Below are 21,956 nucleotides of genomic sequence, written 5' to 3'. Positions count from 1 at the left end.
CAGGGAAGTCTCTAGTTTTTTTATTTTTAAAACATTTATTATTATAAATATACTCAATTATTTTTAAAAATAAATTTCCAATTTAAGAGGGTAGTTGCTAATTATTTATCTTCAAAAGTTAAGTACAGAAAATACATCCAATATTTAAGAGTTCTAGAGCAGAGTCTCAGAGAACTAATTTTTTTTAAAGTCTTTATTGAATTTGTTATAGTATTGCTTCTGCTGTTTATGTTCTGCATTTTGGGCCATGAGGCATGTGGGGATCTTAGCTTCCCGATCAGGGGTAGAACCTGTACCCTCTGCACTAGAAGGTGAAATCCTAACCACTGGACCACCAGTGAAGTCCCAAGAACTAAAACTTGATGCCAGCGACATAAACCAACAAGTGTTCAGAGTTCATACATAAACCAGCTCCTCCAAAGGCAGTGCCATCAACACGGTTTTTCTCTTCTTTACCTGCTGCTGCTGCTAAGTCGCTTCAGTCGTGTCCGACTCTGCACGACCCCATAGATGGCAGCCCACCAGGATCTGCCTTCCCTGGGATTCTCCAGGCAAGAACACTGGAGTGGGTTGCCATTTCCTTCTCCAATGCATGAAAGTGAAAAGTGAAAGTGAAGTTGCTCAGTCGTGTCCGACTCTTAGCAACCCCATGGACTGCAGCCTACGAGGCTCCTCCGTCCATGTGGGATTTTCCAGGCAAGAGTACTGGAGTGGGTTGCCAATTGCCTTCTCCGCTTCTTTACCTAGAAATACCTAGAACCATAGGTACAACACCTGTTGGTTAGACACAGAAAATATTGTAAACGAGGGCTCATTTCCCTGCTCCAGTTTTTCACCCCTAGATGAGTGTTCTGGGAGTAATTCTTCTTGTTTATCCTTCACTTCTCATTACATGGCTAATTATAGCATCTCCATCAGACCATCAGACACTGATGAGGAAAGAGAAGGAAAAAACAGCCCAATTAGTTCATTCTACTATTCATTAACTTCAACAGTACCTTTAGAAGGGGGAGAAGATAGAACTATTGGTTTAAAAGATACTGAAAAAAATAAAGAAAAAGGCTCTGGGAGGCAGACATAGAGAACGAACATGTGGGCATGGCGCAGGGGAAGGAGAGGGTGGGATGAACTGGGAGATTAGCACTGACATATATATATTACCATGTGTAAAACAGATAGCCAGTGGGAAGCTACTGTATAGCCCAGAGAGCCCAGCCTGATGCTCTGTGATGACCTAGAGGGGTGGGATGGGGTGGGATGGGGTGGGGGCGTAGAAAGGAGGTCCAAGAGGGAGGGGATATATGTATACATATTGCTAACTCACTTGTTTGCAAAGCAGAAACACAACACTGTAAAGCAATTATCCTCCAGTAAAAATTTTTTAAATAAATAAAATAAAAAATCTCTCAGACCCAGCATGAAATGAGAGAAACCCAAATCACTCCTGAAATCATGGAACTGACAACTGGAAGAATGGGTGGAAACTGTTTCCTTTTCCTCCAAAGATGACAGGAGAAATCATCCACTGAAAATCGCATTCAGCATGGGAGTCCCTCAAGTTACACACAATTACTGAGTGAAGTCTTTCTCAGGTAGGGAAGGGATGATGGTAGAAATTAAAAGCCCTGAGTTCTAGCCCTCCTCCACTCTTTACACATGGTTTCAGTCAAGCCATCTACTGTCAGATCTCTGTCTTGATTCCCTACCTACAAAATGGAGAGCTCAATAATACTACCTGTGTTACCAATACTGAGGACCAATAAAAAAACTGTGAGAAGTTGATTGTCACTATTATAAGTTTTCATGCAAGTGTTTTCTTTTGAATTTCCCTTAGCACCCAACCTACGCTAATCATTAGTTGCTGTTTGGTCGCTAAGTCATGTCCAACTCTTTTGTGACTGCCATGGACTGCAGCACGCCATGCCACTCGCCCTCCACACCACTCCCCCAACCCTGCCACGGCTCCTCTGTCCATGAGATTTCCCAGGCAAGAATACTAGAGTGGGTTGCCATTTCCTTCTTCAGGGAATTTGCCTGACCTGGGAACTGAATCCTCATCTCCTGAATTGGCAGGGTTCTTTATCACTGAGCCATCAGGAAAGCCCCAAAAAATCATTAGTAAGGATCCAATAAATACGTCTGAGTGAGTTGGGAAAAAAAAAACAGACTTGGGGAGATTAATTCCACTTATTTACTCTACCTTCTCATCATATAGGGGCTTCCCTGGTGGCTCAATGGCATAGAATCTGCCTGCCGCTGCAGGAGACACAGGTTCGATCTCTGGGTGGGGAAGATCCCCGGGAGGAGGAAATGGCAACCCATTCCTCTGGTGATGGCTACCTTGTTTGTGGTCTCTTCTCTAAAGACACAGAGGTAACAGGAGCTATTGAATAAAGACAGGTGTGGAAAATGTCGCACCCCAGGTTGGGAAGTATGTGGGCAAACTGCAAAGATTTAAACTCATGCTTTTAAGTGTGTGCACATGAGTTCTGCATTAGTCACATTTTTGAGTACTTGATATAACAGAGTTGACTTCTAAATGGATTTTTACAATTACTTTTTTTTGGGGGGGGGGGGGCTGTGCAGCGTGATACTCAGGATCTCAGTTCCCTGATCAGGAATCAAACATGTGCCCCCTGCAGTGGAATGGCAGAATCCTGGATTGCCAGGGAATTCCCTTGATTACTTGTGACATCATGAAAATAATATATTTTAAAAGTTATCCTGGACAGCTAGATTAATTAGCAAAATGGAATCTCTGAAAAGGTGATTTCTTCACGTGGACATAACACACAAATATACACATCCACCCAGGAGGACACACACTCATGTTCCTCAACTACCAACAAGGGCAGAAAGTCCTACTGGGCCTTCCTCTGCCACATGAACTCACAAGAACTACCCTATTTCATCTCAGGATCCTCAAAAGAGGTCAAGACAGCCAGAACAGCAGCCCCTTGGAGACTGAAAAGTTTCCCACGTTCTTTGAAATAAATTGGGAAAGGAGGAAGGCGGGAGAGAGCTGGAGTTCAGGGTCGTCTGCCAACATGCACCTTGGAGCAGCCCCACCTCGCTGACCCTCCAGCCACAACCCTTTTCGCACCTGGCACTAAGGAGGTCACGTCCATCCTAGGTTGTGTGCTAAGTCGCGCAGTTGTGTTCCGCTCTTTACAACCACATGGTCTGTAGCCCGCCAGGCTACTCTGTCCATGGGGCTCTCCAGGCAAGAATACTAGACTGGGTTGCCATTTCCTTCTGCAGGGGGATCTTTCCAACCCAGGGATCGAACCCGCGTCTCCTGCACTGGCAGGTGGGTTCTTTACCACTAGGCCACCTGGGAAGCCCCCCACCTTAGGTTACTTTTCCATTTTTTACCGTCTCATGGATTCTTCTAAAATGTCTCCAGGTGCTTAAGGAGGTTTAATGCAATGTGCAGGACAGCAGAAACAGACAGTAGATGCCCCAGTGGCTAAATGCACTGGCTTCTCATTGCCCTGGGGACCCACTGCCTCCCTCAGCCTCACCTGCCTGCCTGGCAGCTCACTGAGCTCTGGGTCCCACCTGCTCACAGATCACCCAGCTCCACTTTCACAGCACCCGCAACAAACCAATGCAGCTCCCACACAAAGTTGTACAACCCAGCTGTTCGACTCCTACACAATGGGCTATACAACCCATTCCCATCTACCGTGACCCTGGAGGGGCCACTGGAGCTTTTTCCTCTATGAGACACAGTTCTTGGAAGCGATCGACTCCCACGCCCAAGGCAGAGGAGACGGCTCTCCCATTCCGGCCATTGGGGGAGAACAGGACCTTTTAGTTGAGGAAGAAACAATCAAAGGGGAGCCGGGAGGACATGGAGTCACAATTCCACAGCCAGTGGAGTCTCACCAACTCCACTGTCCATGCAGACACACTGCCCGAGGCTTGGAAACAGAAGCTCAGTTCTGGCCCTTGTCTGGAAGGCACTTTGGTGCTAACATTTGAGCCTGGGTGTGTCGGGCTGTTTGCTATTTTGGGAATCAGTGTCAAACAAATAATGAAGCTGGAGTCTGAAGACAAGGTTTCCAGCTTTCCCCTTCCTGCCCCTCCCAGCCTCTGTTGGCCCAGAGCAACCCCTCCCGCTGGGCAAAGAGCAAGATGGGATCTTCCAGGGGAGAATGGTCCCCAGCAACCTTCCCTGGAGCGGGAGTGTGGGTTCCAGCGCCAGAGAGAGACTCTTCCGAGTTTCAAAGGGCTTCCTGGCTGGGATGGAGGCTTCTGGAAAGGAAAAGTAGAAAGTGGGGGACTGGGGAGGGGCAGGGACTAGGCAGGCAGAGAACTATGGAAGACGGGTCACCCCAAGGAAGACACTCACAGAACAAATCATCCTGCAGGCAAGAGACCACAGGAGCTGCCGAGACTGGCTTCGCCGCCCCCACTCAGGGTGCCTGGGCTGGGTCAGCTAACCTGCAGCCCAGGATCTGGACCTGGCATTGTTCCTGCGTTCCACGCCTGCTTGCCATTTGAGAACAGGGCGGATGGCCTTCCTGAGACTTCACTCCTGGATCAGATTAGGAGGATCCTGTCCTCCCGGGGAAGGAGTCCCCCACTGCTTCATAGTGGCTCCTGGTCAGCTGTCTCTAGGGTGGCGCTTTCTAGACTGTGTTGGGATGCTCTCTTGCATTAGAGCATCATGGGGAGCTAGTTTTGTCTGGCTGTACAACGCATTCCGATCGACCATGACAGCAGTCACAGGTATGTCCGTGTATTTAATCCGGAACTTCCTTCTGTGCACACACAAGAAAATCAGGTTTTTCAGTCCCCTTCATCTAGTTGGGGTCTTGTTCTAATTCCGCTTAATGCAACGTGGGAAGAAACTATGTGGGCCACCTTTAGTCCTGGCCCCTGACCTCCTGAGTCCTCTTTTCTTCCCTTTCTTCTTTCCCCTTTGGCCAGGTAAGTGCAAAAGCTCCAGCAGAAACCTCCAAGACCCTGGGGAACTGCCATCATAACGAGATGTCCTTTGAACGACTTGGGTCCCAGGGTCACCTAGAGGTAAACCACCCCGATACACTTGGCCAGGTATGTCCACATTCCACTGTTCAAAGCAAAAATTAACCTTGATTACGCTAAACCACAGACATTACAGCAATCAGGTTATCTGACTCCTACGTATCACATATACTGTTGGGAAGCACAAAGTTCCTCCATTTTTTCCAGCTCCCTTGTTAATATCATAAAGATCACCACTGGAGACACACTGGCACAAAAATGAACAGCTGAAACCAGGCCATTATGTAGATTCCTCTAAAAAATCTTACAAAAGTAAATAAAAGAGGTTTTTGGTAGAGATTTTACACAAGATAGGAACAGCCCCTCCCCTATCCAGAAGAGCATTCTTGTCTCAATGGTTGGTTTGCTGATTGACTTATTTTTTGCAAGTATTTATTCGGTGCCTGCCCTGTACATTGAAAGGAGTTAGGAAGTGTAGTGAAGTGGTGATCAAAGTAGACTTAATTCCCTTCCCTCATAGGGGAGGCACATTATACTTAAGGAGGCAGACAACAAACAGATAATATGTAACATGAATGTCAAAGCTATGGTTTTTCCAGTGGTCATGTATGGATGTGAGAGTTGGACTATGAAGAAAGTTGAGCACCGAACAATCAATGCTTTTGAACTGCAGTGTTGGGGAAGACTCTTGAGAGTCCCATGGACTGCAAGGAGATGAAACCAGTCCATCCTAAAGCTCAGTCTGAATATTCACTGGAAGGACTGATGCTGAAAGCTGAAACTCCAATACTTTGGCCACCTGTTGCGAAGAACTGACTCATTGGAAAAAACCCTGATGCTGGGAAAGATTAAAGGAAGGAGGAGATGGGAATGACAGAGGATGAGATGGATGGCATCACTGACTCGATGGACATGAGTTTTAGCAAGCTCTGGGAATTGGTGATGGACAGGGAAGCCTGGCGTGCTGCACTCCATGGGGTTGCAAAGAGTCAGACACAACTGAACGACTGAACTGAACTGACTGGTAAGTGCTTTGAAGGTTAAAACAGGATAAGGGACAGAAACTGATGGGCAATTTTAGAGGATGCCTTGGAGCAAAGACCAGAATGTCTGGGGACCCCCGGGAACCCCTCCACCCCCTACCTCCCCTGCCAGGGCTGTACTCTGCAAGGCTGCCAATGATTTTTTTTTTCCGGCTTCACTAAGATGTAACTGACATGTAATCTTATTTGATTTTAAGGTATATAATATATTGATTTGATAGTTACATACTGTTAAATGATTACTACCACCGTGAACACTAGTATCTTAAGACCCCAGTGAATCAGGGGTGGTAGAGAGGCAAGCAGGTGGTTAACACACCTGCACAGGGGTTTCAAGACTTTGGGGCCAGACCAAAAGCAGTCGCCTCAGGACTGCTATGGGCGGACATGGGCATCCTAAGGACTACTCTGGGGAGCCCAAGGGCCTTCAAAAGAAGCAGGATATTGGACTTCCCTGGTGCTCCAGTGGTTAGGACTCAGTGCTGTCTCTGCAGGGGGCAGTTTCCATCCTTGACTGGGAAACTAATATCTCACACGGCACAGGGCCAAAAAAAAAAAAAAAAAACAGCATGATATAGTTAGATTCAAATTCAATCATCTAATTACTAAGCAGCTCTCTGCACTTCACACTGTTTACTACCCAGCAGCTGACGGTTCAGCCCTGGGAGCATGGGAGCATCATCGATAAGAATTATTCTCAAGGTGACCATATGCCCAGTTGCCAAAACAGTTCTGGGTTACAACTGTTGTCCCATTGAAATTATTTATAGTGGTCCCTTTCACTCTCAAAACTGTCTCAGTTTGAACAAGTTACACGATCACCCAACAGATCCTTATCTATCTGTAGATTGATAAACTCAAAGCCCTAGGGTGGTATAATTAGCTTTTTGTTCAGCACATATTTATTGATCGCTGTCTCATGCCTGGTGCTCTGTTAGGTTCTGGGGATGTGAAGACAAAGAAGTCATGGTCTTTGCCCTCGAATATCACACTCTCACTGGTATTATTACAATGCCAAATACGATCAAGCCCGCAAGGAATCATGGGTGATGCAGCCATCAGAGGCTGGCCTCCTTTGCATGGTCCTCTTGCATATCAAAGAACTGGAGAAGAAGCCACACCCCTTCACAGCATCATTTTCACCCAGGACTCAGTGGGGATCTTAGAAATCTAACCTGAATTCTTAGCCCCCTTTCATGTGCTCCCCAGCCACCTTTCTAGCCTTCTTCTGCCCACAGATCCAATCCTGGACCATCTCTAACAATCCTGGGTCCCCTCTTCTAAATTCCAGCCACAAATATCCAAATTGCAATCAACATCTTCACTTGGATGCCTGATAAGCTTCCAGATCCTACCATAGCCAAAATATTTTCTGCTCTCCACTTCCAAGTCACAAACACCCTCTCCGCTACTCCTCTCCAACACTTTCCCCTTCAGGTAAATGACGACTCCCCAGAAGCACAGACCAAAATTTCTGAAGTCATCTCTGACTCCTCTGTCTCTCTTATATCCTGTATCCAATCCCTTGGCAAATTCAGTTTCATCCTCAATATATATCTAAAGTCTGCCTGCTTACAACCACCTGTTCTCCTCCACTACCTGCTGATCCAAACTAGTGACTGGTTTACTTTGGAAGCTTCCTAACTGGGCTCCCTGCTCTGCCCCCAACCCCACTCAGGTGATTCTCAGTAGAACACCCAGGACTACCTCTGAAGAAACGTCTCAGACCCGCCAGCAGCTCCCACCTCCCTTGAAATAAAAGCCAAAGTCCTTACTGTACTATCAGAGGCCCTACCCGACAGGGCCTAGAATTCTCTTAACCTCTTTTCTATCCATCCTTTCCTCATGCTGTTCTTCGAAAATGCCCTTTTTGTTCCCTCCCTCACTTCTTTCTGATGTCCCTTCAAGTAACACAGCAGTGCTGAGTCGCTCAGTCAGTCTGACTCTTTGAGACCCCATGGACTGTGGCCCGCCAGGCTCCTCTGTCCATGGGGATTCTCCAGGCAAGAACACCAGAGTGGGTTGCCACTCCCTCCTCCATCATAGTAGTGAGGCCGTCTCTAATGACCCTACTACAGTTTCACCCCTGTTCCCCCATATTCAATATTCTCTTTCTCTGCCTTATTTTTCCCCACAGTTTATAAACTTACTAGATAAAATGTAAGATGCCCAGTTAAATTTGAATTTCAGATAAATAACGAATAATTTTTAGCCTAAGTGTATCCCAAATACTGCATGGGATATACTTATACTAAAAAAAATTTTACTTTTTACCTGAAATTCAAATTTAACTGAGCCTCTTTTACTTTTGATTGCCAAATATGGCAACCCCACCATATAACATGCTATTTTATTTATCTGTTTATTGTTTTTCTCCGCCATTCCCCTTCCCCCAAACTTGGCCCTTAGAATATAAGGCAAGGGCTTTTCATCTATTTTGTTCATTGCTGGATCCCCAGAAGCTAAAACAGTGACTCCCACAGAACAGATGCTTGACATTTAGTGAATAAATGAAATAAGGTGATCACACTGCATCAGTCTCACCATCTGAGTCTCTGAAGTGTCTCTGAACTGCTGTGGTTGTTTGTAAATTGTTTCTGAAATCAGTTCCACTCCCTTGTTGCGCTTCTAGATTCCGAGTATTTTTTAATGCAGCAGAAGCCCAGAGGTTGAATTCCTGCTGCAGGACCCTGTCTATCAAACAAGGCTGGGGAGGGGGCCCCACCGTCCAGGGGCCCCCAAGGAGAGTGTTCTGCTTTCACAGCACAAACACAGCCAGCAAGCGGAGGACTCTGCGTCCTGATTCTCCAGGGTTTACAGCTCTTAGTTTCCTGCCTTTCACCGGGGGGAATGTCTATCTCTTCTAATTGCATTTTCTTCTGTCTGGCTTAGTTTTGCATTTTCAGTGTGGATGAGTCATGTGTGACTTCCCTTTTGCCTTTTTAAAAAACACACACCTTTTCCCCTGTGCATTGTTGCTACTCCCACGCACAGCACCGAAGCCCCGAAAGCATGGCTATTAACTGGCCCCTGGATGAACCTGGGCTAAGGTGGGGGCGGGGAGGGTTCTGGATTGTGCGGGGTCCAAACCCGCTGCATGCAAGGTAGGCTCCGGAGTCACAGACGTCAGACACTGGACGGCCCAGCCGAGGAGCCCTTTCCCCACCCAACCCCACTGCATAATTTCTTTGGAACGACATAAGCTTCTGGAAGTTCCCTACGGAAAAGACAAGTCTATTATAAACACAATCAAAGGGAAACTGCTCAGAGAAAATCTATTACAACTGTCTTAACAGCTCCCAACTTTTGAATTCAAGCATACAGAAAATTCGCACAGCTTCATCTTTCCTCTCCATGGACAAGTGCTCCTCTGCTGTTCCGATCCGGAAAAAAAAAAAAAAAAATCCCCAAACTCTGCGATTTAACTCTCAAATACGACCAAACTTGCCTCCGACGCCTGTGCCTCGTGGAATCCCCCCAACCAATGAATGGAAGTGTTGCCGTCCCCGAGAGACCTTTCCAGAAAGAGCTCCTCTCTCTCGCGGCTGGAGCAGTGAGCATGGAAAGCTGCTTTGGGCGATGTATTTGTCACTGCCTGGAGATCTAGCAAATACTGACGGCTTACGGGGCTACCAGTGTAACATCACCCCGCCGCTTCTTTGGCTGCTTAAGAAAATCCTGCCAGAGATTAAAAAAAAAAAAAAAAAAAAAGTCCAGCCTACAGCTCTCCACTCAGTTGGGAAAACGCACCACCCCAAGAAATACGCCTTTTCTGTGCCAGGCGCTCGCTCTGCAGTTATAAAAAGCAGCAGCCAGCCGCGAGGCACACGCGGAACCGTAACTCCATCTTTGAATGAGAGCCTCTTACTTACCCGGCATCTGTCTGCTGTCTGCTGAGTAAGGAAGGCATGGCTCACATTTCTGGCTTTCGTTTTCTTCCATTGTCCCTGCCTCCGGCCCAGGCTCCTCTCTGGTCTTTAAACTTCAGAGCGCCGTTCTGAAAAAACGCTTCCAGAAAGCGCCTGGAAAGGGGCCCGGGGTGTGGGGAGGAGGGGACGGTGCGAAACCCCACCCCAAACTCCTCTCCACTCCAGTGCAAAGTCTCTCTCGCCCGGGAAGACTGCATTCCAGCGCCCGGCCTCCCGCGTCCCTCCGCGCGCGCGCGTCCCCGGGTCCGTCCGTCTGTCCGCCCGCCGGGTCCCTGAGGAATGCGGGCTGGACCCCCCGCCCGCCTCCGCGCCGCGCGCTTCCCCGAGGCCCCAACAGGTGACGCGCTGTCCTGCCCGGGACCCACACGGGCCCCCCGAGGCAAACTGCGGCGACTCCGCAGCCAGGGAAGGAAAACATGGCCCGGGATCGCCGGCGGGAGCCTTTGCTGGAAGCCGGTTCTCCGTCTCTTTCATCTCACACAATCAGCCTCCCCAGAAGGCTGATATCCTGAAAAAGGAACAGCCGACTGCGAAACGTCCCAAATCTCAGTGAAATCCCTATTAAAAAGGGCAACGAGAAGGACAGGTTATATGCTGAAGGTTCTTAAGTAAACACTTCACCCAGCGTTTAGAGCTTGATTAACAGATACAGCTGACTTTGCACACAAATCAGTTTCAGTCTCTTAGGCTGGACTTTTCCAAGTTTGCACTCCTTTGCCTACACTTTCTGAACAGTTCCTCCTCCCCAACACACATAAACACACTCACGTTGATCACAGATCTGAAAAGTAAACTAGTAAAGTCAACCTTCTGAATCTCTCTAGTTGATTAAAATATCAGAAAGTCACTTCAAATGCTTTTCTTTGGATGGGCAGAGTTGCATCCAGCATACTCATTCTCCCTTGAAACTACCTACAAACATTTATTTTGTTCTTTACCTGGTCCTTGAAACACTGGCCGATTTCCCAGAAAGTGAAAAGAGGAGGCACAGTGTCCACAAAAATTAAAGGAAAAAAAAAAGTGTACATAAGCTGTGCAGTGTACATGCTGCTATTTCAGATAAGGGCAAATCACACACTGCCTAGCAAGACGGTGATCTTTTAATCTGTAGGAGCCCCATCGTTTGGTGGGGGGAAGGAAGATGGTTAGCATGCTGACCATAACTTGGCCCGGTTTACATATGATTCAGACAAGGTTTTAGATTAATTTAGATGAAGATTATGTGCAGAACAATGACTGGCCTACCCTCCAAATTCTGACCTTGAGTCACCTTTGTACTTTGGCAATGTGGGGGACATATTTTGGCCATTTCAGAGAAAAAAGATTTGGAAGCCCATGAAGGACAAGGTCATCATGCCAGGAAGTCACATCAGGTCATCGTGCAAGGTCATCACATCAGGAAGGAAAGAAGAGATCCGCTCAACTCCTAAAAGGATTTTTCTTGAAACCCAGTAAGATGTGGTGGATCTTCTAGAAAGTTAAAGCCAAGCCCAGTAGCACTGAAGGCAGGCAATTGGGTTGACCTGAGCAGATATCTCAAGGACCTCATGACTTTGCAACAGGCTGACCTGGTAATCTTGCTTTATGGAGGAACTAATCATACATACTTTCTGTCCTGGTGGCCTATGGCAAAGGCCAGACGAATCTCCTTTTAACCTGGTTATTTCCTTTGGTTTAGAGTGTTCCTGAAGGAGGGATCTGAATTCAGGCCCCCAGGTCCAGATTATCTGGGTCCTAGTCTAGCTGTTGAGTATTTGTCTTCAAATTATTAATGCCAGAAAGGATGGGGGCGGGGTAGAAGGAGAGAGCATGGCAGGGCAGCTCCAGATGTCAGCCTAAACCAGATGTCCCTGGGCTTGCGGCTGTGACACCAACCCACCTTGATTTAGTGTGTGGAGAGCCTGTTCCTGGCAGTTTCTGCCTGTCTCTTGACACAGTACAAAGGCAAAAACCCCAGGATGAAGGAGACAGCAAGGCACCTACAATGGCGGTCTGTCCTCAACAATCTGTAGCACCCAGTCCTACCCAGGGCTCTTCCAGACTAGCTCAACCCAGGCAGAAAAGATGCACATTTAGAGGCAGATTCTGCTTGCCTGGGGCTGTTTGGAAAGTGTAAGGGCAGATAAGCTCTCTTGTCGATTTCAGATAAACCAGAGGGGGGCTCTCCCACCCATCTTGCACTCCGCTTAGTTCCCTGGCAGCCCAAGGAACCCCCTTGGGTCACTATGTGTCCCAGCCCCAGCGGCTGTAACCCTCCCCTCCCCCTCAAGCAAAGCTGACTCTGGCCTCTGCAGACATTCCTTGAAGCAAGATTCTTCAGGGAGTGCACAGAAGAAAAAGGCATTTAGCAACGAAGATACTTAACATAAATCATTAAGAACCATGAAATCTAGATATATATTTACGGTAAAACACGTTCTCTTGAGTAGTCAAACTTTCTGATCGTTCTATGGGGAAAAGCTGCTATTGTACTAGTACTGGCCCTTTGTTCCTCCTCCTTGAGGACAGGAACTGAAAACACTTGGAGAGGCTCTGCATTAATGCCACGGCACTATTCTCTACATCACTCCCCAAAGCACAAAGCTCTCGCTAAGAACTTTTTGCTGATTGTCAGTTTCTCTGAGCGGGGTCTCTGGCAAACAGTAACCCTTTTCTGCAATCTCCATTAGCTTAGTAATTCAGATCTTCATGAAACATACTATTATTGTCATTGCTGTTACTGTGGGATGTTCTTTCTGGAAGAAACAGTATTTGAACTAGATGTACATGAAGATTTTCGGCTTCATTTAATGTCTGGGTTAAAAAAAATTGCTATGACAAACCAACCTGCCTACTGCCAGACTTTGAAATTTGTTGTGAAAGGCCTAAAGAAAGCAGGAAGCACTTGAAATGTGAATTTTCCCACAGACACATAAAGACCTACAAGAAAGTTACCAGCAGGCTATATTTTCAACTCCATTTCGGTTAACCAGGAAAGGTACAAGACGATTTCTTGGTTAATGGCACCATATGTTGGCAATTCATGATTCACAATGAGTTAAGACACAGAAAAGTGTCATTCAAAAAGAAAGACAGCTGATGAGATACTAGTGATGTAAGGAGAAATGGTGATTTTGCACCCAGAGCAAACCCATTGTTGGTTGTGATAATGCAATTGCAATAGGCATTACCATGATGGACACTAATCACAAAAATCATAAATATTGCGTATGGCTTCTGGGCAGGCATATTTAATTATAGGGCTGAGGAAAGCATATCAGTTTTCTTCATGTAAGTTTTTCAAGAAAAAAATCTCTAGAATAAGCATTCGTGGAATCATGCTGCTATGTTTCAATTTTTTTCTTTTCTGTTTTACTTTAAATTCTATTAAGAACAGGATAACTTAAAATGATATGACATTGGGACACAAAAGAAATAATTAATGCTTGCTGAAGTCATAAAATGTAATCTTCCAAGGTTTCCATAACTGTGAAAATCAAACAAAACAAAGAGAAAAGCAAGCCACAATGTTTCAACCAGAGACCTCAGGTCTGCTGTGTGATGCATCTTCTCTTCTAAAGGACATGCTGTTGTCTGTCTCTCTGCAAGTCAGAAATAAAGGACTTTTGACAACTGGGAAAACATTTGCTTCAGTGGATGATCTGGTGAATGAAATGCAAGATCTTCAACCCTCCTGTTGCCAGCAGTGTGTCAGCTGGCTAGGGTGACGGTATACTTAAATATAAACCAGAGCACTTGTGACAGGGAAAGGAGACACCGTTAATAATGACAACAGGACAAGATGCAGAAACTACGACTGTCCCTGTTCAAGATAAGCCCTCCGTACCGTGAGGTTTCCAAATGTGAAATGAACATAATAATTTCTCCAACACAGACCTCACAAGAGAAACTTACTTATTAATTAAATGTATGAACGTCATCTCTTTATTACAAACCCCACCAACAATTTCACATCGGGAAACACAGATCGGGAATCCACAATACAATATCCTGCATGATTCAGTCATCAAAACAGAGTTTTCCTTTCTGTATCTAGGACAAAGATCTCACAGGTGCGACCAGGTCATCATTTATAGCTCCAACCTTCTCTCCAGAGAATAACCCATCTTCTTCACAGTTCTTAAAATCCTAATTGCTGCAAGGAGACCCTGCTGGCCAAGGATAAGTGAGGTGGCCAAGAGCCTCCCCCACCCCCCCACAACCCCCTCACATCTCTCTATTGCGATGTCCTGGAACTTTCCTCCCCTACATTGTAACAAATTCCTCATGTGGATATAAATATGAGCCACACTTGTATCCAATGTGTTAATGCTTTAAGCAGATTTGCTTTCTTTTCCAGAGAACCCATTGATGTTCATTTTTATAGGGGTTTCTTTTTATCTCTTTTAAGTTGGTAGATGCTAGAGAGAACAGACCTTGTCTACACACCACCGCAGCGACGCTGTCTTATATGCACCATGGTCGGGAGGTGCCAGACCCTGATCACTGCAGACCCCGTCTGGATCCTAGGTGGCAGCTTTTAAGTGAGAATCGCAACTTGTAGATGCTCAGATGCTCACGCCTCTTCTACCAGAGTGAGCCAAACCCCAACGTAATCCACAGAATTCCAGGGTGGAATCCACAGAATGTGAGAACGTCCACAGATGTACGCGCCCTGCTGGCTGCCTCGCTTTTCCCAGGGGTGCAGTTATGAACCCTTTCAATATGGAATATTTGGTGAGGCCTCGCTGGAAAGAGACTTCCCGGGCCTATATCTGCTTTGGGCTTGTCCACGTGGCTTTTCTCAAAGCAGTGAGTTCTTGGGAGTGGAAAGGGCAATGAGAACTACAGGAGCCAATCACAGAGCCAAAAGGCTGGGATCCTGGGGTTCCCTTCTCCCCAATCGCCTCTCCCATTCTGCAGATGAACAAACTGAGGTCCAGAGTGTTAATGCCAGTCAGGCTCCCATCTCTCCTGTATCGTGGTCAGCCTTTGCCCTGTTATACTTGCTAAGTATTTGGGATCTTTTTTTTTTTTTTAATTATTGCAGTATAGTTGATTTACATTGTTGCATTAGTTTCAGGTGTATAGCAAAGTGAGTCAGTTTTGATGGTGTTGATTTAGTTGCTATGTTTTGCAGGCGGAATCTTTACTTAACTGAGCCACTAGGGAAGCCCATTCATATACATATATCCATTATTTTTTAGATTCTTTTCCCATATAGGTCATTACAAAGCATTAAGTCGAGTTCCCTGTACTACACAGTAGGTCCTTATTAGTTATCAATTTTATATATAGTAGTGTGTATATGTCAATCCCAATATCCTAATTTATCCCTCCCCTCTATGTAGGATCTTTTATCCTTTTTTCTCACAACTGCCCAAGGGGATCTCTCAATTATTCCAGCTCCTTTTGCTCTCCTGAAATGAAGAATCAAGTCAGGGTTCGTAAAAGGGAATGCATACTTGATTTCTAAAATCGTTCTCCCCTTGACCATAGCATTGGGTCTGGTAATACTGGGGTTGGGTGTGGGCAGCACTGCTGTAAAGCCAGGTGGCATCAGGCCTTGCGTCATTTCTGTTCATCAGGACCTGGTGTGCATCACGTGTTAGCCCCTGGGCTGCTTTTGCACCACTGTGGACCATTCTAGGTGGGCAGGGCTTCCCTGAACAGATGAGGCTGGGACCAGCCATCAGAGATGCTGGAAAGGAGCCCCGACTGGCCAGTAGGGGAAAGAGCCTGGGAGGTGAGCTGGGGGAGGCATGGCCAGTAAGTCACACCTGTCCAGCACAGGGGTGAGGCGTGGGGGCTCTGAGAGTCCTCCCTGGAGATGACCTTGATTCAGCAGAAAGCAGGGTCTAGACCTGCCTCCTGCAGCCCAAAGTGGGTGGGGGGGTCCTTACTGCTCCCTACCCTGAGCCTCTGCCCCCCACCTCTAGAAGTCAGAGCTCCTTGCCTTCCCGACCAGGGCAGGGAAATTCATTTGAAACTGGACTGATGGCCTCCATATGCTTTAATGCCAAGCATATGGTGAACTAGACTTTATTTCAATAAAGCATTTAAATTTTTTTGTTTTGTCATCAGTTCTCAGCTTTGGTGACTAATAGCCACAAACTTTATTTGTAAGAGAACTATGGACAGCAGAGAATGGAAGGGTCAATGCAAATACATGACCCTTCAGTTCACCCCAAGGGGGCTGACAGGTGTGCATGTGACGCTGAGATGGCGCAGAACTGGCCACGTTCACCCCACATATGCAGTGCGGCACTGTGGGAGCTGCGAGGGCACGGGGTTATCCTCGGACTCGGGGCACTCCTAGGATGCGGGGTGCCCCTGGGGCTGCAGGATGCCCCAGGGTGGGGGTGATGGATGCTGCAGCAACCCCACCCCACCCCGAATGTCAGCTCTTCAGCATCTCCACCCTCTAGTTTTATAGTCAACTTTTGAAAACCAATCACATGCTTCAGAACTTAAGTGTTTTTACAGTGATTTCATTTTTCTCTCTCCCACCCCAGCCCTGAGAATTTAAGGGACAGGGAGAACTTATATTTCGTGCAGATGGGAAAAACAGTTTTAATAATGAAGGACCTGACTTCTAGGGCCAAGTGGGTGTGTGAGGTGCTGACACTGGGGTAGGAGGGGGATGTAAATGAAGATGCCCAGCATTTAGCAACCAACCACTCCATGGCTCAGCTTCTCTGCCTTCTAGCTCCAAGGAATTTTGTGTTCATCCCCATGTGCATAAAATTCAATGTTTCCCAGGTTATGCTGTTTTGCTATTGAACTATCTCCTTTTGCAAACTTTATATGGACAAGGCTAAGTGGGATCAAATATAATTAGAAGTTGGGCAAGGGTTTCCATAACACTATATTAAGAGTCTAATCTGTGTGACATGATTGATTTCACAGTTGCAAGGAATGAAATGATAACAGGTAGTTTCTACTGGTCCCTCACATATACATGTACCTCATTCAACACACCCACACCCAATATGCATAAGACCCCAGGACCCTGATAAATGGCAAACTGGTACACAAAGCAAAAAGAGGATCAGAGAGCAGTTGGTGATATTTCCAGGCTTGCCCAGCTCACAAGCACTTTCTGAGGAAGTTTCTGGGGAAGCTTCTCTATGCCACCGCCAGGCCTGACCTCCAGCAAGTGGGGATCAGCAGCTACTGTGGAAAACTGTACAGATGTTCCTCAAAAAACTAAAAATAGAATTACCACATGATACAGTGATTCCACTCGTGGGTATATATCCAAAGAAAATGAAAACACCAATTCAAAAAGATATATGCACTGCAATGTTCATAGCAACATTATTTACAATAGCCAAGACATGGAAGCAACCTAAATGTTCATCATTACATGAATGGATATAGAGGATATGGTATATACACAATGGATTGTTACTCAGCTATAAAAAAAGAATGAAATTTTGCCATTTGATACAACATGGATGGACCTGGCGGGTATTATTCTTAGACAAGTAAGTCAGAGAAAGACAAATATTTTATATCTTCACCTATTTGTGGAATCTAAAAAAACAATTGAATGAATATAACAAAACAGAAGCAGACTTTTAGATAGAAGACACACCAGCGGTTACAGTGGGGAGGAGGGAAGAGGAACAAGATCGTGGAAGGGGATTAAGGAGTACAAACTACCAGGTGTAAAATAAATAAGATACAGCACAGGATGTAACGTACAGCACAGGGACTATAGCCCCAATACTTTAGAATAATTTTAAATGGAGTATAGTCTATAAAAATATCAAATCACTATGTTGTACATCTGAAACTAATACAACATTGTAAGTCAACTATAGTTCAATTAAAAAAAATTTTTTTAATTAAAATAAAAAGTTGATGATGGGGATGCTGACTGGCAGAAGATTGATAAAATAAAGGCCATTTTGAGGGCTCTTGCATTTCAAATGAGATGTTTACCTTGCAAACTGTAGGCAATGAGGGGTGAATGGAGCAAATCTGAACTTTAGAAAGTGTTTATGTTGGCACAATAGAGGCTAGAGTGAATGGAGCGGGGGTCCGAGGGGGAGGGGCAGAGATGAGCTTCAGGGTAATTAGTCAGGAACTATAATAAACGGACCGTTTCATGGCATGTCTGCTGGAGTCACGGACAATGTCTCTCTGTTACCCTTTCCCGCCTTCTCCATGTTATTTGTTCACAAAAGCAAGTGCCCTGCCATCCGCCCACCCTGGTTTAAAAATTCTTAAGGAGAAGCTCATCCATTTCACACAAGTTTGAGTCACTATGACACAGAAATTACATAGACCATCAAACCAGCCTCTGCATTTATCCAATAAGAAGAAAAAGTCAACAACAATAAGAGTGGCCTGGTGAACAAAAAAATCGAAGGACAACAAAACAGAGGCAGGCAATTAGTAATTTAAAAAGTGCTGTTTGGGGGGACTTCCCTGGCAGTTGAGTGGTTCAGGCGATTCCTGATCAGGGAACTAAGATTCCACATGCCTTGCAGTAAAAAAAATAAATAAATAAATAAATAAATAAATAAGATGATGAAGATCCCAGCTGCTGTTTGGCCAATAAATAAATAAATGAAGAGATGAATGTAGATAGTTTCAAAAGGTCATATTACTATCAATGGCACCCCACTCCAGTACTCTTGCCTGGAAAATCCCATGGACAGAGGAGCCTGGTAGGCTGCAGTCCATGGGGTCGCTAAGAGTTGGGCATGACTGAGCAATTTCACTTTCACTTTTCACTTTCCTGCACTGGAGAAGGAAATAGCAGCCCACTCCAGTGTTCTTGCCTGGAGAATCCCAGGGACAGAGCAGCCTGATGGGCTGCTGTCTATGGGGTCGTACAGAGTCAGACATGACTGAGTGACTTAGCAGTATGTTTATTAAACAAAATGAAAAGGGCTGTTTGGGGGACTTCCCTGTTGGTCTAGTGGCTAAGACTCTGTGCCCTCAGTGCAGAGGGCCTGGGTTCCATCCCTGCTCAGGGAACTAGATCCCACATACTGCACCTAAAGATTCTGGGTGCCACAACTAAGACTTAGAGCAGCCAAATAAATAAAATATTTTACAGTACTGTTTAATTTAAGTTCTCAATTTACGTGGAGGCAAACTCTTGTCCACTCTTGAGCTCTGTGATCTTGGGTCAGTGGTTTTTTTAACCCCTCTGGGCCCTGGGGTTTCTCATCTGTAAAATGAAGGCTTTAGGCTGGATAAATACTGAGCCCTCTTAATGATTACCTGATATCTCAGTTCTTCTATTACTGCATTTCCAGACAACCCAGGTTAGTATTAGGAAGGAAAGGTAATCACTCAGACTGGCTCCTCTTTGTTCTGAAGCAGCTCTTCCATCCGGAGCCCCAATTGTACTAATGGAAGTAAGCTGAGTGCCACTTATGCTTTATTCTCAGTGTTCTTCCTGGAGCCCCAATACTGTCTACACATACACACTACATCCTAGTTCCTTTTTTTTTAATATTTATTTATTGATTTGGCTGCACAAATAATATTTATGTATTGATTTGGGTCTTAGGTGCAGCACACAGGGTCTTTGATGTCTAGTTGCAGCATGCGAACTCTTAGTTGTGGCATGTGATATCTAGTTCCCTGACTAGGGATCGAACCCAGGCCTCCTGCATTGGGAGCTCGGAGCCTTAGCCACTGGACCACCAGAGAAGTCCCTACAGCCAAGGTCTTGAGGCCTCATCTTTGCAAAGAGTCCGGGCTCTAAAGTGAGGGAGACCACATAGCTTTAGGCACCTTGAGCGGCCAATATTTCTGCATGGAGGGAGCACAGACTGAGTCCAGGCCTGAGTCTCTGCTCCATCCCTTACTTGCTATGCCAACCTGGGCAAATGATTTCAGTTTTCTTGCTAAAGATGGAAAAAATAATAGTATCTACCTCACAGAGTTATTCCGAGGATAAAGAAGAACAGAACCTGGCACATCATAAGTGCCATTTTAGTGTGGTCAATGAATAAGCAGAACGTGATAGGCAATTCATCAATCTCAATGATAACATGATAAATCAGCCTTCATCATCCACAAGTGGGTCTTGATCCCTGAGAGATCCAGACAAGTGACTAAGGCTGGTGGGTCTATGTAGAAAGCGATATTGCTGGGAAGACCCCAAGATCCTTTGGTGGTCATCAGGCCATTCCCACATGGTGACACACACAGCCATTCCCTCTCTACTCAGTTTAGGGAATTTATTTTGGCACTTTTCTTCAATACCCATAGGGCTCTCAACAAAGATAAAATGTACCGACCTTAGTAACCTAAACATAATGGAAATACCAAGAACAGATTTGGATGAGGCATGCCCAGTGACATCACGTTTGTAAGACTGATTGGGAAAGTTAGAACACATTGAAATTTAGTGTAGGAAGCACCTGCCAGGAACAGCTTGTTCTTCCAGTTAGAGAGACTTGGGGTCTCCCCCCTTGCCCCACCAATAACTTTTCTAAAAAGAAAAATAGGCCTTTATAAAAGCATTTTTACTTCGTATTGAGACTAAATTCCAATTCATACAACCCTCGGCATCCAAAGAGAATCAGTCAGAGAATCCTACACAGCTGAGGGGGGCAGGATGCCTGGAATCTGATCAACACAACACTCTGAACACACAGGATGGATTTATAGTATGTTTAGAAAGGAATTTGGTCACCTCAGGGATCCCCGATTTTATGAAGGGGAGAATCCATAAGCAATACAGCACAGGAGTAGATTTCTATTTTTGGATATTGCTTCAAAGGTCCACAAACCAATTCAGAACACCTATAGGACCCTGGCAGGGAGGTGAAGGACAGGATGCGGGAGTGATGGTGGATTCTGCTGGACAGGTAGTGGTTGGTTCCACGAGTTCCACACGAAGAGCTTGAACTTTATCCTGCAAGCGGTATAGAGTCATGATGTGCGTTTTGGATCAATTTGTGTGGAGAGTGGATTTCAGAGAATCAGGAAAAGGGACTACACTAAATGTCTATTGTAACAGTTTGGGAAAAGAGATATGAGAATCTGAATTTAGGAGGAAATAAGGATTAAAAGACCAGCCAGGGCTTTTTTTTTTTTTTTTTATCATTTAAGAATTTATTTTATTTATTAAGTATTTATTGATTTGAAACATGAGCACTTTTAAATTTCAAGGGAGGACTTCCCTGATGGTCTAGTGGTTAAGAATCTGCCTGCCAATCCAGGGGAATGGGTTTGATTCCCTCGTCCTGGAGGATTTCATTTGCCAAGGGGCAACTAAGCCTGTGGTCCACAACTACTCAGCCCTGGAGCTGCAACTACTGAATCCTGTGGGGCCTAGAGTCCATGCTCCACAACAAGAGAAGGCCGAGCACCGCAACTGGAGCAAGCCTGCGCGCAGCAATGAAGACCCCAGTGCAGACAAAAATAAATACATAAATAATCAATTTTTTTACATTTCAAGGGAAAGTTGAAGGCAAGTTTTCATTTTTTAAAATTGAAGAATAGTTGATTTACAACATTGTGTTAATTTCTGGTGTACAGCAAAGTGATTCAATTATATATACATGTGTATATACACATGTCTATGGGCTTCCCCAGTGGTTCAGCAGTAAAGAATCCGCCTGCAATGCAAGAGAGGCAGGAGACACGAGTTTGATCCCTTGGTTGGAAAGACTGCCTGGAGTAGGGCATGGCAACCCACTCCGGTATTCCTGTCAGGAGAATCCCGTGGACAGAGGAGCCAGTGGGCTACAGTCCACAGGGTCACAAATAGTCAGACACGAATGAAGCAGCTGAGCATGCTTGCATACACATGCCTATAAGTTATTTTTTGTGTTCTTTTCCATTATGGTTTATCACAGAATATTGAATATAGCTCCTTGTGCTCTACAGTAGGACCTTGTTGCTTATCCATCCTCTATATGCTAGCTTGCACCAGGAGCAGGTAGATTTGAGAATGACTTTATGAAGTGAGATTGGCATGATGTAAAGATGAATTGCACGTGAAGTGGCAGAAGTTGGGAAGATAACCACG

The 21,956-nt window shown here is 45.5% G+C and overlaps 1 protein-coding gene across 8 annotated transcripts in view; it reads right to left on the bottom strand.

The window, feature by feature from the left end:
• Positions 1-10,083, bottom strand: part of KIAA1217 (KIAA1217 ortholog) — a 346,126-nt gene extending 336,043 nt beyond the window's left edge. For 3 of the 8 annotated variants that reach the window (XM_065921090.1, XM_065921092.1, XM_065921091.1), the window contains exon 1: positions 9,911-10,083. In XM_065921090.1, coding sequence (XP_065777162.1) covers positions 9,911-9,980 — 70 coding nt within the window. In that variant the 5' untranslated portion in view covers positions 9,981-10,083. The remainder of the gene's footprint in view (positions 1-9,910) is intronic. The other 5 variants (XM_065921093.1, XM_065921094.1, XM_065921095.1 and 2 more) reach the window with 3 other exon arrangements.
• Positions 10,084-21,956: the final 11,873 nt, after the last annotated feature.

This window comes from Muntiacus reevesi, chromosome 2 (genome assembly GCF_963930625.1).
Source record: "Muntiacus reevesi chromosome 2, mMunRee1.1, whole genome shotgun sequence".
Classification (NCBI taxonomy): Eukaryota; Metazoa; Chordata; class Mammalia; order Artiodactyla; family Cervidae; genus Muntiacus; species Muntiacus reevesi.
Note: the sequence above shows the minus strand (reverse complement) of the source record. Positions and strands in the feature narration are given on the sequence as shown.